The 16,140-nt window shown below is 42.4% G+C and overlaps 5 protein-coding genes across 5 annotated transcripts in view; 1 reads left to right on the top strand and 4 right to left on the bottom strand.

The window, feature by feature from the left end:
* Window positions 1–16,140, top strand: part of LOC107225363 (disintegrin and metalloproteinase domain-containing protein 10) — a 347,658-nt gene that overhangs the window by 66,657 nt on the left and 264,861 nt on the right. The gene's annotated exons all lie outside the window — the stretch shown is intronic.
* LOC107224481 (trypsin-6) lies at window positions 3,673–5,271 on the bottom strand. Its single transcript, XM_015664548.2, has 2 exons — window positions 5,102–5,271; window positions 3,673–4,500 (listed from the first exon to the last, which is right to left on the bottom strand). Exons 1-2 carry the CDS (start codon window positions 5,142–5,144, stop codon window positions 3,782–3,784), a joined length of 762 nt encoding a protein of 253 aa, XP_015520034.2. The 5' UTR covers window positions 5,145–5,271; the 3' UTR covers window positions 3,673–3,781.
* LOC107224480 (trypsin-1) lies at window positions 6,005–7,359 on the bottom strand. The gene is made up of 2 exons (XM_015664546.2): window positions 7,180–7,359; window positions 6,005–7,001 (listed from the first exon to the last, which is right to left on the bottom strand). The coding sequence occupies exons 1-2, from the start codon at window positions 7,220–7,222 to the stop codon at window positions 6,265–6,267; spliced, it is 780 nt and encodes a 259-aa protein (XP_015520032.2). The 5' UTR covers window positions 7,223–7,359; the 3' UTR covers window positions 6,005–6,264.
* On the bottom strand, window positions 8,725–9,968 carry LOC107224476 (trypsin-3). The gene is made up of 2 exons (XM_015664542.2): window positions 9,877–9,968; window positions 8,725–9,568 (listed from the first exon to the last, which is right to left on the bottom strand). Exons 1-2 carry the CDS (start codon window positions 9,920–9,922, stop codon window positions 8,832–8,834), a joined length of 783 nt encoding a protein of 260 aa, XP_015520028.2. The 5' UTR covers window positions 9,923–9,968; the 3' UTR covers window positions 8,725–8,831.
* On the bottom strand, window positions 12,592–14,548 carry LOC124293810 (trypsin-1-like). The gene is made up of 2 exons (XM_046736152.1): window positions 14,437–14,548; window positions 12,592–13,438 (listed from the first exon to the last, which is right to left on the bottom strand). The coding sequence occupies exons 1-2, from the start codon at window positions 14,477–14,479 to the stop codon at window positions 12,699–12,701; spliced, it is 783 nt and encodes a 260-aa protein (XP_046592108.1). The 5' UTR covers window positions 14,480–14,548; the 3' UTR covers window positions 12,592–12,698.

The raw sequence follows: 16,140 nt of genomic DNA, 5'->3' as shown, positions 1-16,140 counted from the left end.
GAACCAATAACTCATGTGGATATTGAAACGCTCGAGTGGTTTCAACCGTCCAATTTCGAGGATATGCGGTGATAATAATCCAGGGAACCAGGTTTTCGTACTGTCGTCAAAATGGCAAATTTGTCGTTCAAGATAGTCACGCAAGGCCTCAGAAGATGATTATCGATACATTTTGTATTCACTTGTCGGATTGACGCAGGTGCTTCTCCACGAAATGGAGTCTCGCTTATATTATGTATCGAACCCTCGATATTCATCTGTGAAATTTATGGCTGTAGTCATTGTCTTTGTCCACTGGTTGCAGAATGGTGGGTTTGTGAATGGGGCGGGTTTGTAGGTTTCTACAACTGTTACAGATGGCACTGAGTGACTTTTAGTGAGTACGCTAGAATTAGCGTTCGAATTAAAGGGCGGGAGGGTGAGCCAAAACTCGAAAGCCGCCTGTAATTGCCTCCAGACACGAAGTTCGCCCAGGAATCGAGTCCCGAGTCTCAAATTATTATGTATAATCCTATTAAGAATATTAGACTTAAAGCCTCGCCTAATCCACCGCGAGAAGCAAGTATCGAGATTGGAGATATTCGCCGAAGAGCCAAGCCCACGCCTCAATTTCCGTTAATATAAATTTCCGGCGATTGATCGCGCCCGAAACAGCGACCTTGTAAAGTTCTTTGATTATCAACGAGACCATTTTATTGTCTCAATCTCGCCGATTTCCCACCCGAGGTAATTCTTCCTCGATGTGCCGGTTCACCCCTGGATCCCTTTGTGTTGAGTATCGTTAGCCTCAGCCGTTGGCTGGGTGAATTCTTTCTTCCGCAAGCCTTTCTCGGATTCCGGGGATTCCAAGGATTCGTTGGATTTAGTTCCATTGTGCCTCGTGCCACATAGTCGGGTCTTCTGTTGCCGTTGGGAGAGGGTGAAAAGAATTGACAAACCATAAAAGGAGCAGATCGGATATTTTTCACTTGGGAATACAATGCGAAAATTCCACGTCTTGTATCCCACTCAGATTTTCGGTGGTTACGGTGCTTGAGCATTCGCTGTGACGGCAGTATCCCGTCGTCCCTTCGGAATCAGCAGACACTGGCAACGATAACACGGTTCCTAGTGATCTATGATGCTATAATTATCCTGCACGGACATGCTTTTAATTATTCCCTGGGGAATCCCATGAGTAGGTATATCGCTAATGCGTGAGTACCCTACACCGAGGCATATGTCGGGTTATCGCGCTCGATTCACGGCGCTTCCGTTCCACCTGGACGATTAGTGAACCTTCAGTCCAAGCTGGAGGTGGGAAACTTTCGGGGGCAGGAGGGGCAAGGATAAGCGGGAGAGAAGTAAAAGAAAAATCCACGGATCAAAATTTCGTCGCCGTGGCAGCCGCAGGTGAGAATCGATTCCAGTTTTATAAGTATGGAAAGCCATTAGCACTTGAGCACTGTCTCCCAACTCCCTTGCCAAAACCTGTTCTTTACATTTCCATTCCATTATTGTTCTCCGGTCTCTCGTCCCATCCCGCCGCGGCCCTCTGCACCCCATTACACCCCGTTTCTCTGCCCCCAAAGCTCTGCACATTGTGTTTCAGTACAATACGCCTACAGCCATACACGAGGGTGCAGGTTGTACATGTTTCCAGTCATGTACATGGGTATGTAACGCTCCGGAGTGAGCTGGCAACAATATAGTTAACGTTGCATAATACATTTTCGTAGCTGGGGCAGATTATTGGGTAGAGAGACACGTATATAGTTCTGGTTGACTTGTGACACGTCGATCTAGTTGTTCACTTATATACTCGACGCGTGTGTAGGTACAGGGGGATATAGCGTAAGAGATGTTAAAGGTTCGCGATGTAGGTACGCTATCGCGCGCGGTGCTCTGCAGGATCTACTAGTCCTTTGTTCAGTAGTTTGAGAGCGAGAAGGACAAACATGTTTGTAATTGGTTCGAACCAATTACGTACAGTCTGGTAAGTTGAAGAGTGCTCGATGTCGAAGGTATTGTTTCATCACTCTGCTCGCAAGCGGAGGTAGAATTCCGCACTAGGCTGTTGCCTTGTACCGTTTAACTTCAGACACACATCTGAATTGGCATCTGTGAGACTTTGAAAAATTTTCAGGGTAAGCCAGACTACATAGAATGTCGATTATCGTCACCTTCAAACACTTGAGTTCATTGGTAGACTTTTGCGATCTGTAGTGTCGAAACGCTTCTGGATCGTGACGAGTGAATTTCCCAGAGAATGAGCAGCTCTTGAAGTGCCGAAACCCTCCATTTCGCATGCTTCATCTGGCATACAGCTTTGCTGGCTCCGCAGTACAGCTCGATGAACACTGCATCTGTAGGCACTCGTGAATAATAGTTCAGCACAATGTGACTTAGTTCGTTTGAAACTTGAATAGCACGGCTCTTCATTGCAGTCAGCATACGGTTTGTTGACTACGGTATGAACGGTTGGTTGATGGTTTATGATACAGCGAGGCTGGAACACAATAGTTTGAAGGTTAGGATTCATGGCGTTGGTCGCTGCTGGTGTTGACGTTGCTTTGGCCATTTGTTTTGATCAAAGCGTTGACAACGGAGAACGAAGGATTTTGGCTGATTGCTAAAATTAACATTTATTATTAGGGTCTGAAATACCCTTTATGTACGTGGTTACAAATGAAAGGGGGGATTACCGCGACCGGCTTACTGCTTAATAAATGTGTGAGCTTCCAAATTCTGGATACGAAAAGCTCGATTTAACGGTTTAATAGTGTTCATATATACCCCGCAAATACCAATCCAGGCTCCAATTTTCTATTAGGTTAGGGACTTTACGTCCTTGGTGTAAAATTTTTTGCTCACCCGGTGCCCCGAGCCCAAAAATGTCGCTGAATACCGTAACACCGAACACCTTTTGTATGTGGTGACGGGATTGTGTATGTTTTAAATTTAGGGAATTGTACAACTAACAGATAGTTAAATGACGAACGTTCTCAGTTCACGTTAACACATCCAGATTTGGGACAGTAGAAGATTAAACGTCCAAACACTCTAATGAATTATCTTTTATCGTTATCGTTATATTTGTGCATAGTTGAAAATCATTTTTATTTATAATCAAGTCTTGAAAATATCGTAACTGTTTGGGGGTCATCGATGAAAGTATGACAGAAGCGAAGAGAACTTTGAATCTCTCTGTAAGTAGCCACAGAATAATCGTATGAGACATATTGCAGAAAATTTGTTATTTGATTCCTCGTATTTCACGAAATAGATGGGTGCTAATCATAACAAACTACACAACCACTGATAGATATTTTCGTTGTTTATAATGCGATAAGCCACTTTGGTTGACGTATCACACCAATTAAATTTTATTGACTAAAAATATACTACGCGGCAGGATCGCCGGGGCTTATCAATAAAGTAGCAAAGCCAGGAGGACAGGGTTCAATTGGGTTCAATTATTCTATCTGAAACTTTGTGTTGGAACGGTAAAACCGACGTGAATTTACAAACCTGCAGAAGCTCCGCACGAAACGCTCGTTCAATTCCTTCACGTCCATCAAAGTATGCCTTTCGTTTCTTCTGAATGTCGTACCTCGATGTTAGACAGACCAGTATTTGGCTTATGGCTAGGCAGATTTTCCCCGACGCAGGTATGGAAGGAAAAAGCAGGAAAATCGTTAACGTGATTTTAATTACTCCACGACAAGTGTGTTTCATTCCATTAAGATTCAAAAAAAGGACCCGAAAATGTGAGGACAGTAGGGGATCAGCAGCCGGCTCCTTAAACTCCTGATACGCCAGATATCCAGCTGCGGTGAGCTGCGATTTCAGTATAGACACTGGGGAGTCCAGGCTGGGCGCATCCATAGCTCCATGACATGACGCCAGCAAGCCGTCGCTGGATAAGCAGCGGACCGCCTTGGTCTCCACGACAAGTGCCTCGACCGCCTTCGAGGAAAGCAGCGCATATCTGACCAGCAGGAAGTCCTCCCCAAAACCTATAGGCGTTGCTGCATTCGGCCTTGGAGATGATGGGGATGTTGATGATCTGGAGATTTGTAGAGAAGCTACCGCCCTCGATTAGCGCACCCCATCCAGTGATGACAGCGCGATCGCCAGCCATGGCCTCTTCGTTTTCGGAGTACATAGAAACCGGCTGGCGTGTCGCGTCCAGGACAAGTGGAGAGCTCATCCGGAGGAGGGAAATATCGTTGACGTGGAGCCCCCAGTTGTTTGATCCGTAGTTCGGGTGGTTCACGACCAGGAGCAGTGTTGTCAGGCTGCCACCACTGGTCGAGGACACGGATCCAGCCCGGACAAGATACCAGCTTCTGGGGTAAACCATGCAGTGAGCTGCGGTCAGGACCCAGTTTTCGGAGATTATGCTGCCGCCGCAACTGTGGGAGCCCAGGAGAGTTAGGGACACCTGGTAAGGTGCCTCAGACATCACTGCATCCATGCCACCAACGATGCGACTCGTGGGGTTCAGAGGATTTGGAGCTGGAATAAAAACATCCGAGACAAGCGTCAATTGGCGAATTGGCTGCCTCGGGGCGTTTTGTCGCTGGCATTTTCATTAGCTGTGGCTTTTACACAAATACACGTCTACGCAGTTGATTCTATATAGTGATTTGTGACGGTGCCAGTATTGCCTGACATCGTGCACGATATCTAAACAAAGTGCCGTCAAATTAAAGATTTATGAAATAGTGTTGTTGAAATTAGCGATTAATTTACATTTCGCTCGAAATTCAAAAAAAAGTTCACGTAGCCACGAGATTTAAATTCGTAACGTTACCGTAACGAAATATTGTGGCAAAATCACTATTTTCTTATTTTTACAGTGACTTTCAATAAACTACGATTTCAAAATTCGAGAATGTTTTATTTTATCGCAGTTTACTGAATTCCAAACAATTCAAAAATCGTAGAATGACGGGTTTTCCGAAGCATAAATCGTTACAATAATGTCACTAATTTCAACATGATATGTAGTTACGGAGTTTCAATCTCATTATCACCGTCTCAGGCTACTTATCAGTATAAAGAGTAGCTTTCTGTTAAAGTCTGTTTGACACGTGCATAGGTATTGGGTACTCACCAGCACCAGCTACGATGGCGAGCAGAATAACGATCTTGATCATCCTGAGACGACACTGATTTGATCGTGGATTTTTAAGATTGTACCAAAGTTACTGTACTGTAAGGCTACTTTATATGGTCTGGGTACCGAGTTTATCGGGATTAACTATCTCAGACCATGGTTAAATGTAATTGAATATTACTTTGTATGCAGCTTCTGTATGCCTGTGTTGGACAGAACGAGTTACTATCTACGTAATCATTGATAATGCACTGGAAATTGATTGAAGTGTTAAGAACCTCACATTTTTTTATTCAGCACCCAGGTTATCACACAGATAACTCAACTCACTTGCATTTTCCATCTTCCGTTGGATTAATTGCGCATTAATCATAGTCTCAAGCCTAGAGGTATGTAATTCTCTCAAACGACCCTTGGTATATGTTCTGAAATTATTATTGCTTCAGACGCTCAAGGTACACGCGAGCTAGTTATCTGCAGCAGCAGCAGCAGCGGCTACAAGGATGAGCATAATAATGTGCAAATTTGAGTAAAACCCGAAATTGTTCCAACGTTGACAGTCGCTAGTTGTCGCACCGCATAAATCACGATTAAATAAACCATTACCTCATCAAACGAGATTAATCATGTTTATCAAATGAATCTCATAGCACGTACGTGCAGATGCCACATGGATATAAACCTCCGATAACATTCTAAACAGAATGACAAATCTAGGTAACTATCAAACACTTGACTACAATGCTTCTTGTCTTGATGTCTTTTACCTACCTATATGGTGAATAAAATCTAGATTGTATGCTCGTTATAAGAGTTTTTACAGTATAAGGGATGATTGATCAGTTGTTTCAGTTCATGGTTCAAGTAGTTGAGAAGTTTCAGGAGACAATGAAGTTCAGGTTTTCAGTAGTTGGAGCCTAGTATTTTATTCGATGTCGCTATATCTGTAATTAAATTAAAGTTGGCAATATGCGTAGCAAATATACACAAATGTACGGTCAAGACACTGTTCCTCAAGTGGATAAGAAGATGAACGGTTCAACAGCTACAAGAATGATCAGATTCATCAAACATGTATTTATTAATTTAAAATATCGTTAATAAAATCAAGCCCCGCGGCTGCTTGAAGGATAGGCTAGGTGAAATGGAGAGACTGATTTTTAGACTCCAGAGTTGGTGGAGATCCAGCTGCGGTAGGACGCGACCTCAGTGTATACACCCGGCCATCCAGCGCGGGCGCAACCGTTACCCCAGGAAACGACACCAGCGAGACGTCCGCTGATAGCGAGGGGACCACCAGAGTCACCCTGGCAGGCATCTTTGCCTCCCTCAGGATATGCGGCACAGATTTGACCGTCGGGAAGTCCTCCCCAGACGCTGTAAGCGCTGTTGCAGTCAGCCTTGGAAATAATGGGGACAGAGACAGTCTGGAGAGTTCTGGAAGCGCTGCCTCCCTCGGTAAGAGTACCCCATCCGGTTATGACAGCGATGGAACCGACGGTGGCTTCCTCGTCAACGGCGTACAGAGAGATGGGCTGACGGGTGGAGTCTAGGGTGAGGGCTGATGCCAGTTGCAGCAGAGCGATGTCGTTGATCGGGATTCCCCATCTATTTGAGCTGTAGCTTGCGTGGCTCACTACTGAACTGAGTGATGTGCGGGTGCCGCCAATGCTGGAGACGGTGGAACCGGCGCGAACGGTGAACCATCTTCTGGGGTAGACCATGCAGTGAGCAGCGGTCAAGATCCAGGTGTCGGAGATGATGGCACCACCGCAGATGTGCGAGCCGAAGACCTGGAGAGATACTTGGTAGGGTACTTCTTCGATGGCGGCATCCTCACCACCAACGATACGACCAGTCGGGCTTACATTGCCGGTTTGGAATGAAGCATTTACAGCTGGAATAGAGATTACACTGTAAGATTAACAAGTGGAGAATATGCTTTGGCACTTGGTAATGGTGCAGGATTTATAATTTGAGCAGCGAATATATTCCTCGTAACCAATGTAAGGTATAAAATATATATTTTGTACAAAACTTTATATTCAATACGTGTAAGGATATCAGGCACTCACAGGCAACAGCCACGAGGGCGACCAGAACGACGATCTTGATCATCCTTAGGCTGAAATAATGTACTCGTCGGTTTCGAAAACGTAACTGACGGCCTAATTTTATATTCAGCTGTATTTATACGATTTGGATACAAATTTTGTCGGAACTACGTACAAACTTGTCTGACTGGTCACGATTAAATCGACTCATAAATTTGATATGATAATTGAGAATTCGTGCTTGTCTGCAGGTAGGAATTCAAGTGACAATGTACCGCGTATAATTAGAGGATTTAAAATCTACTCGTGTTCTGACAGTTCATCGATCAGATATGATTAGATCAGAGACTGGGATCATGGTTTTCGATATTGCAGAGAGATGAGATTAACGTGACAGTATATTAGGCTCCGACATCAGAAACTTAGAGGCAATTCTCATTTTGGTTGTAGAATCCTGAACATATTTTTCGCTGGAGGTTCATGAAGTAATCACCGTGACATTCGACGTTGTATAATCTCGTAGACATTTATGATTGGGTCGCCATGTCGACAAATTATGGGAGAAGATGTTGCAGCCGATGCTGAATTTATTATACGCCACGTCAGGAGAAAGTAAGAAGAACCGAGCAAGGGTATCCTTGTGGCCCATGTTATACGATTTTATCGTTCGTTTAATGGCTAATGAGTGGGTATCCATGTGTCTGTTCAAATGGCCGGTAAATCCAACCCCGAAGAAACGCTAGTAAATCTCCTTAATCAGCTGGAGTCCCAGGGTAACTCTTCCTTAGGGTCTAACTCATTTTGCTCCGTAAAGCACGACCCAGACAATAATTATCGCAGCTGCTATCCTAGCTGATATGTGCTTCCCCGCAGAGAAAGATCGTGGGAGTAAATTACATTATTTTCCTCTGTTGGATTAGGGACAGAGAAGAGATACGGACAAAAGGTATTTTCAGCTCCTTTTAATCCACGTGACTTTACTAGCTTGCTCGACATCTAACTGGTCATTTTCAATGTGTATTACTCGTTTCACACTGAGTATACAGAAACAAATACAGGCGGTCAAGAGCCACCGGCTCATGTGCAGTTAGTGAAATACATAAGATTGGACAGTTGGTTAACTTCGTACTACGATGTACATGAAATGTTTGAGGCGAGAAAATAATAGCTTGATTCAATTACCGCCACGTTGCGGAATAGACTGGTTATACAGAGATCTAGGTCTGGGTTAAACTACCCAAGTTAATTTACCGATTTCACGGTGAATTGTTACGGTTTATAATACAATACCATATCTTTTTACACAGTGGATAACTCTGAAGATAGAGATTGAAAATAGAAAAAATTCGGTGCATTTAGACCGAGTTTAAAAAAAATTTCATCCAGGAATCAAAACCTTTGAAGCTTATTTGAGCAGAGACAGTAGAACGAGTTTGTTAAGCCGAGAACATTGAAATGGAGTGGGTTTGTCATTTTCTCGATGTTTGGATCGTTTTGTCGTTCATATTCAGTGAAACTTTATTTGAATTAGTTATATCAATGTGGTCAGAACAGGGAGAAAAGAAATTTACGTTCCAATCGCTGTGTATTTATTCAACATTACAAGGTCATGCCTAAAACTAACGTGTTCACAAACAATTCAGTTTTCGATCACGAAGCTCCAACGTCGATTTTTAGACTCCGGAGGTCTCGGTGATCCAGGTTCGGTAGGCAGCGACCTCGGTATAGACGCCCGGGAATCCGACAGCGCCGCATTGGAATGTCCAGGAAACGATACCTGCTTGGCGTCCATGAACGGCGACGGGGCTACCGGTGTCGCCTTGACAAGCTCCCAGACCACCCTCGTCCCAAGCGGCACATATGTGGTTTTCCTCAATCCCTCCGATACTGGCGTACGCTTCGTTGCAATCATCCTGCGAGATGATGGGCACGGCGATAGCCTGGAGGGTGGCAGAGTAGGCGCCGTGATTGGAGGTCGCTCCCCATCCAGTGACTATGGCGGGGGCACCAATGACTGTTTGTTCGCTCAGGTCGTACAGCGAGATGGCGGCCTGAGTGGAATCGAAGACGATGCTGGTGCTCAGCTGGATGAGGGCGATGTCGTTCACGGGGTGCCAGTAGGCGTTCGAGCCAAAGCTCGGGTGCAGAATGGTTGCTGCAGCCTGGTGGATGGTGCCACCACTGTTGGAAAGCTGGGATCCGGAGCGGACCGTGTACCAGGTCCACGGGAAGGACATGCATTCGGCGGCGGTAAGGATCCAGGTCTCAGAGATTATGCTACCACCGCACCAGTGGGTCCCCAAAGCGCGAACCGAAACCTGGTAAGGCGTCTCTTCGATGGTCGTCGCCGCTCCACCGACTATGCGATGGGTCGGGTTCACCTCGCGTGTACGGAGCAGAGGAACTGCACCTGATAAACGAGCCAGGAATGAGGCTTGGACTCTGGCCGCCTTGAGTCCAGACCAGAATGTAAGATTACGAAAGAGACCGGACTCCTATTTTCTGTTCAGGGAAAAAATGGGCCTAATTTTGGTTACGGAGTTCAGTAGTTCCGAGAACATCAATCGCAGCACCGTGGTAATAACTGCCAAATCCCGTAAGCGAAATTTGGCCCACATTTACAAGACGAGTTCACGTTAGTCTTCTTACTGATCTTACGTCCTGGTCTTACGGGATACTTTGTTAACTTGAAGTTTTAGTTATTGCTTGATTACTTACCGACTGTGGCAGCTGCCAAGGCGAATAAAACAGTAAACTTGATCATTTTCGAGTCGAGTTTACTGTTTGTGTAAATTAGAAGCTTGAAACTGGCCTGATAATCGCTGACGGCTCTTTTTATAGTATTTAGGCATCAAGTTTATCGCGATCAAGGAAGCACGTATTTGATTAAATCCGATCGGTTCGGTGATCTTCAACCTGCCGCAACATTAAACTTACGTCCTAGGTACTTGTAGTGGCTTTACGTAACGTGGTTCAGCTTGTGCTCAAAATGATATACAGGGCAATTTTTAACGTTAGCTCCACTTGTGCCACCTTTCTCACCATCGACTCGTCACGTGCCAATCGCAAACATGATGATTCATGTGCGAGGGGTTGCAATCGCAAAGGCTATCTTAAAATATTTTAGAATCTGCAACGCTAATCAAGACCTGGAAAAACCTGGGTCACTTTTAAAACAAGTTTTCTCCCGAATCGGGGTGCAATTCTCACTATAATGGAAAATCTTCCGTCAAGTTAGGCTTTGAGAGTTAATACGATAATCTTGGACACAGAATTTGTGCTTTCTTGGTGGAACGGATACGAACCTCGTTCTCTGATTATCGTCTCTGATTATGATTCCCTACGAGTTTGAATCATCCTCCAACTTCAATCCTCTTCTTTTACTTATATAGGTGAAAGTATCGCTTATTAATAATCCTGGTGTCGGCGGTCTATTAAAATGAAAATCAAATTATTTCAAGTCTTGGCCCGAACGAAAAGGCCCTCTCCGGAGTGACAGAATTTTTTTTATCGACAACATAAATAAATTTGTGTAAAATTCACACGCTTAAAAGTTAATTATAAAATTTCTATTTCAACGTACATTTCTCGACATATATGTATGGCCAATCTGTGTCTAGTCAAGGCTATTTCTCTCTGCGTCCAATATGATGCTTCGATCGTATACGTAAGCTCTGAATTTAATTTTTTTATTTATTTGACGAACGTAAATTGCATTACATGATTTACATAGAATTTTTTAAATCACATTAGATTGATTTTTCTGGGGGGTTTTATATTTATCTAAGTTAAATAGGAAGCACAGATCGTTGCTGATAGTAAAATTTTTATTAAATTTTTTAAGTACTCCAGGAACAGTAGTAATCTACCATTTCTATTTAACTCGGAAAAACAGCCTTTTGATAATCCTTTTGAAAAATAAATCTAATGTTGTTTATAAAATTCCCTGTAGTGTATATGCAATGCAGTTTCCATTAAATTAAATAAGTAAAAATTTGAAAACTAGAGTCACCGCACTCAAAAGAGGTTACCTATTGGATATAGAGAGACGTGCCACCTGAACTAGATATTAAGTTGTAATCCTAAGTTCAGCTACGAAGATGCGAGGATACCGAAGAATTAAAAAAATAATGAAACAGATTAAATTCATGAAATGCGTGAAATAGTCCTGAAAAAAATTTCGGTGTAACCATCCGACGTGATATTTAATATCTTAGTAATATCTGTTATAGTTCGTTCAAAACTCAGATCAAACAAAAAAACTTTTCGCTCTCTATTATTTTTATATTTTTCATGAGCTTTTACATAAACGATTTTGACTAGGTTAATTATTTATAACTGATTTAAACCTTCCTTCCTTCACTCCCATCAAGGATACGCTTCACTTACACACGTGCGCTTGTTTATCCACTTTCATTTTTAATTACAAAAAGTCTCACTTAAACATGAACTAGAAGTTGTTTTCTGAAAAGGGTCTATACAAGTCGTGAACTTGCCTCTGACCGATTTGTATACAAACTCATTGAAATTCTAGAATAATGTGATACGTTTTCGACCTAAAAAGTACTCAGATATAATGTAAAAATATCTTGCTTTCAATTTAGATTTACGATAAAAAAAAAGATATCTCAACTTGCACGATGCATTTTGATTACGAAATATGCATCTACCTGTGTTGTTCTTGGATTTTTATTTCTAATTCCTGTTACAGGTCGAGAAACGTACTGAGTCAGAACAAAATTTTTAGAATTCAATTTCAAGTATGAAAATGTTCTACATATTTCTATATATTATCTGTAAAAATATTCCAGTAACTCTGAAGAGAGCCCTCTCCTGGGGCCGAAGCGACAAAATAATTTGGCTTTGATTTTTATCGAACGTGGATACAGCGATTATTCATATCGTCATAGTAACGCTCCAAAAATAAATCGATATTGATTGAGTGATTAATGCGATTAAACTCTAATGATTGCTCATTGCACGTACCGATACTATGCTACTAGCAGCACGATAAACAATGCTTCGGATACGTGTTCACCATTATAACGTATTCGTAGAACCCAGACAGGTTTGAAAATTTTTTATTATCATGAGAATTAAGTGTGAAGAACTGAATTTCACCATCCTTCGGTCTGAATTTCAGAAAGAGCGTCTTCTCCTTGACAACAGCTTGAAATCATCATTAATTGGAAAACCGAAAGTTCAAGAATGTGAATCCTCGGATTTGCATGAGTGACCTGAAAATATCATGAATTAACACTAAAGTTTAAGACAGTCCATAATTCGAACTGGACATCGGCATCTCCAGATGTCGTTATAGCGCTCGTCGGCTGATGATTAGTTTCACTTGAAGATGCTGTGGAAAGTGGACAGTGAAAAGAAAATGGTGGAATAGCCGCTAGGATAAAGGGGAGGATGAGTTTATCAAACATGTTTTAGTCAATTTACTGTATTACTTTTGAAATAGTACAAAATCGAGAATGAAATCAAGCCTCGCAATCGGTTGTATGGTTGGTGAGGTACAGTTGAGAGTCTGCTTCTTAGACTCCAGAGTTCTCACTGATCCAGTCGCGGTAGTAAGCAACCTCGGTGTAAACACCGGGCCATCCAGCCTCAGCGCATCCCTTACCCCAGGTAACGATACCCGCCAAAACACCATCGATAGCGAGAGGACCGCCAGAATCACCTGTGCAAGCGTCGTGGCCTCCATCAGAATACCCGGCGCATATTTCGCCGTAAGGAAGTCCGCCCCAAGCTATGTAGGAGGTGTTGCAGTCAGACTTGGAGATGATTGGGAGGGTCACAACCTGGAGCACGGATTGCCAGTAGCCTGATTCAGTGAGGGAACCCCATCCACTGACGATGGCCTTAGCACCCTCAACAGCTTCCTCGCCTTGTTCGTACATAGGAATGATGGCGCGGGTGGAGTCCAGGGTGAGATTGTCGTTCAGATGGATCAGAGCAATGTCGTTGACGGTATATCCATAATCACTGTTTACTGAGAAGTTCTCATGGGTGATGTAAGAGTCAAAGGTGGTCACGCTACCGCCGCTGGAAGCGAGAGATGATCCAGCGCGAATTATATACCAGGCGATATCGTAGACCATGCAGTGAGCAGCGGTCAAGATCCAGTTCTCAGCGATGATGGAACCACCGCATATGCTGGTGCCGTTCACCTCGATAGATACCTGGTAGGGTACTTGCTCGATGGTGGCATTTTCACCTCCTACGATACGGCTGACGAGGCTAAGCTTGTTCAGGAGGGAACTGGGGGCCGCAGCTGAAACACAGATGTCCAGGCTTTCGCAAATTGGTAAACGGTTGTCAGTCGAAGCAATTTTCATTCGGGAATACAGTGGATAGGGGTCAGTTGTAGCATAACAAATATCTCGCGCAGTATAGTATAGTATAGTATAGCATAGTAAGTACCCACTATCATTCGAGAGATACGCGTTATGTTACAACTCTAAGAATTTTAATATCATGAGCACGTTTATCCATGTGTGCAAGTGTGGTGTGACGGGAAATGTCGCATTAGCGCCATCTTGAGTAAGTCAGTCTATGAGTGTCTCTCGAAGGGAACCTATTTCATTGTCACCTAGCTAGCGTCTCATTAAATATTCGTAGTATCATGTGCACAAATATATAAATTGCCAAGTGGCTTCTTCGAACTCTGTTGGGGAAATTTAATTATAGTTAACCTCCACAATTAGTAATTCTGAGGCTATATAATAGCATAACGAAAAACTGACGGCCCAATATTAATATCAATGTATTTCGGCACCTCGATGATACAACGATGTTGAGATAAGCATTCTATTTATTTATTGACTATATATTAAAATATTAATTTATTCATTTTTATATTATTCCCCGATACATCATAACGTTATATGTATGTTGCCTTGGTCAATGTCACCCGTCATTTATTTTTTTATCCCAAGAAATAAATAAATAAATAAATACCAGTAAAGTGCCGAAATTACAAAACTGATTACATATTCTTTCATTTTAAAAACAAATAAGATAACGGTCAACAAAAATCGTTACACAACTGGTCCTTATTACAACTGATTCCGAACTACCCTATGTTCGTTCATCGAGGGATCGAAAAGAATTAATGATCAGAGTCACAGGAAGATTTCAAGCTCTCTCACTTGGAAAGTTTTCCTCCCGCGAAGCCGTTCTATGTGGAATTGGGGAATGGGGGATGGGAGATTTTGTATTCTGATTAAAGAATGTTCTCCACAAGATGTTTATTGAGGTTTACCTACTTACCAGCGGTAGCCACAAGAACGAACAGGATCACAATCTTCATCATCTTCACGACGATACTCTGGTTTCCGAAGTCCAGATGAGAGTTGATTTATTACTGTTGGGTCGTTCGTTTTATGCTATTCAGGCTATAAATTTATCATGATTATCTGAATACTTACAACGCTATCGATAGTGATTAAATATCTTTTTAATTAATCTTAAATAGGCAGTTAGAAGACAGGACATTCTGCTGATTTTTAGCCCCACATTCACGTGGAGATTGGATGATCTCAGATTTCATCTGTGATCTAATCGTCGTAGTTGTAATTAGTGATTTTGAAGCACATACTATGCATTCACGGAAGTAACGTCCTTGAATCTTTGCAATTAGCTGAAATCCTCAGGTTCCAAACTCATTCTGCTTCGTCAAACACGGACTAGGCGACGAATACGCTGCTACACTACTCTGACTGATGTCGAGCATAACAAGTAGTTCGTTTCACACTAGAATCCTGTGTGATGCGAATAGAACTGAAATAAAAATAGTTCACGGGAGCGGTTGCCGCATTGATATAAAAATTGACGATGGAGTCCTGAACTGACGTGTTCACGTTTCAGTCAGGAAAAAGATTTCGACACTCACACGGTCGAACTACTACTCCTTAAAATCCGGAGATCAGAACTTTACTGGAATTTGGATATAAGCTGCTACAACCAGGAGAGTGGACACAATGCACCTAAATTTGATCATCTTTGATTCGAGTTCATCGTCTGTGTGGATGAACTTATAACTAGGCTTATAACTAGCCTGTTTGTCGTCGACGGCTCTACTTATTCCATTTGAGCGCGAAATTTATCGCGATCACGAAAGCACGTATTCGATTGAATGCAATTGGTTGTGCTATCGTTTACTTGCCGCAGTATTCGAAAAATATACCAAATAGATGATGGCTTGTTGACGTGGATCAGACCGTGCTTTAATCGCAACTAAGTTTAGCCACTATTTACCCAATTCAACTTCTTCCTTGTTTCATGGCGCCATATCTCTTGAATCAGTGAATATATTCAGTGTAAATTTAAAGGATTAGGAGATCCCATCCACATGATCTTGCCTTATAAATTTAATCACAATCCTTTAAGTGGATCTGGACATAGAAACGGTCAAAATTGACTATAATATAATCTTTTTCGTCTCCGCTCCATTTCCGCATGACAATCGTTTGGGAAGTGATTATCTATCGAAATGTGACACAAATCGATTTTAAATTTAACATTAGGCTTCACGCTGTCTAATCTTGACCCCTATTCCTTTTGAAGCAACTCGAATCCTTACTTAGGCGGTACAACATAATGGAGTTTGGCAAGTCAGGTGCTTGAGGCTTCAATATTTACCGTATAATTGCATGGATTTTAAATTTGAAACTTGGCCTTGCGCTGTGGAGATTTTTTTATTTCGAAATGTATTCGAGCCTTCACTCAGGCGGTAAAATGAATGAAACCGTGAGGTACAATGAGTGAACACACCCAAGGTGCTAACTTGATTCTTGATGACCTAATTAATAATTGACCCTAACTCTTGATCCATGCATCATATAATTCACAGTATAGTGAACAATATTCTTCAAATAAAATTATACCACGTTTTAGATGCCACAATAAACATTTAAAATGTAAAAAGAGTCACACAGTACCAAAATCAGTTTACAGTGAACAGGCATGGAGAAT

Source organism: Neodiprion lecontei, chromosome 4, assembly GCF_021901455.1.
Source record: "Neodiprion lecontei isolate iyNeoLeco1 chromosome 4, iyNeoLeco1.1, whole genome shotgun sequence".
Classification (NCBI taxonomy): Eukaryota; Metazoa; Arthropoda; class Insecta; order Hymenoptera; family Diprionidae; genus Neodiprion; species Neodiprion lecontei.
The sequence above is the reverse complement of the archived record's forward strand: the minus strand, read 5'-3'. Positions and strand labels throughout refer to the sequence as shown.

Bases quoted from the DNA above. Each gene is read 5' to 3' on its own strand.
- LOC107224481 (XM_015664548.2), bottom strand. From the start codon at position 5,144: ATGATCAAGATCGTTATTCTGCTCGCCATCGTAGCTGGTGCTG. The intron at 4,501-5,101 runs GTGAGTACCCAA...TTTTTATTCCAG, and splicing joins CGCCATCGTAGCTGGTGCTG to CTCCAAATCCTCTGAACCCC.
- LOC107224480 (XM_015664546.2), bottom strand. From the start codon at position 7,222: ATGATCAAGATCGTCGTTCTGGTCGCCCTCGTGGCTGTTGCCT. The intron at 7,002-7,179 runs GTGAGTGCCTGA...TCTCTATTCCAG, and splicing joins CGCCCTCGTGGCTGTTGCCT to CTGTAAATGCTTCATTCCAA.
- LOC107224476 (XM_015664542.2), bottom strand. From the start codon at position 9,922: ATGATCAAGTTTACTGTTTTATTCGCCTTGGCAGCTGCCACAGTCG. The intron at 9,569-9,876 runs GTAAGTAATCAA...CTCGTTTATCAG, and splicing joins CTTGGCAGCTGCCACAGTCG to GTGCAGTTCCTCTGCTCCGT.
- LOC124293810 (XM_046736152.1), bottom strand. From the start codon at position 14,479: ATGATGAAGATTGTGATCCTGTTCGTTCTTGTGGCTACCGCTG. The intron at 13,439-14,436 runs GTAAGTAGGTAA...TCTGTGTTTCAG, and splicing joins CGTTCTTGTGGCTACCGCTG to CTGCGGCCCCCAGTTCCCTC.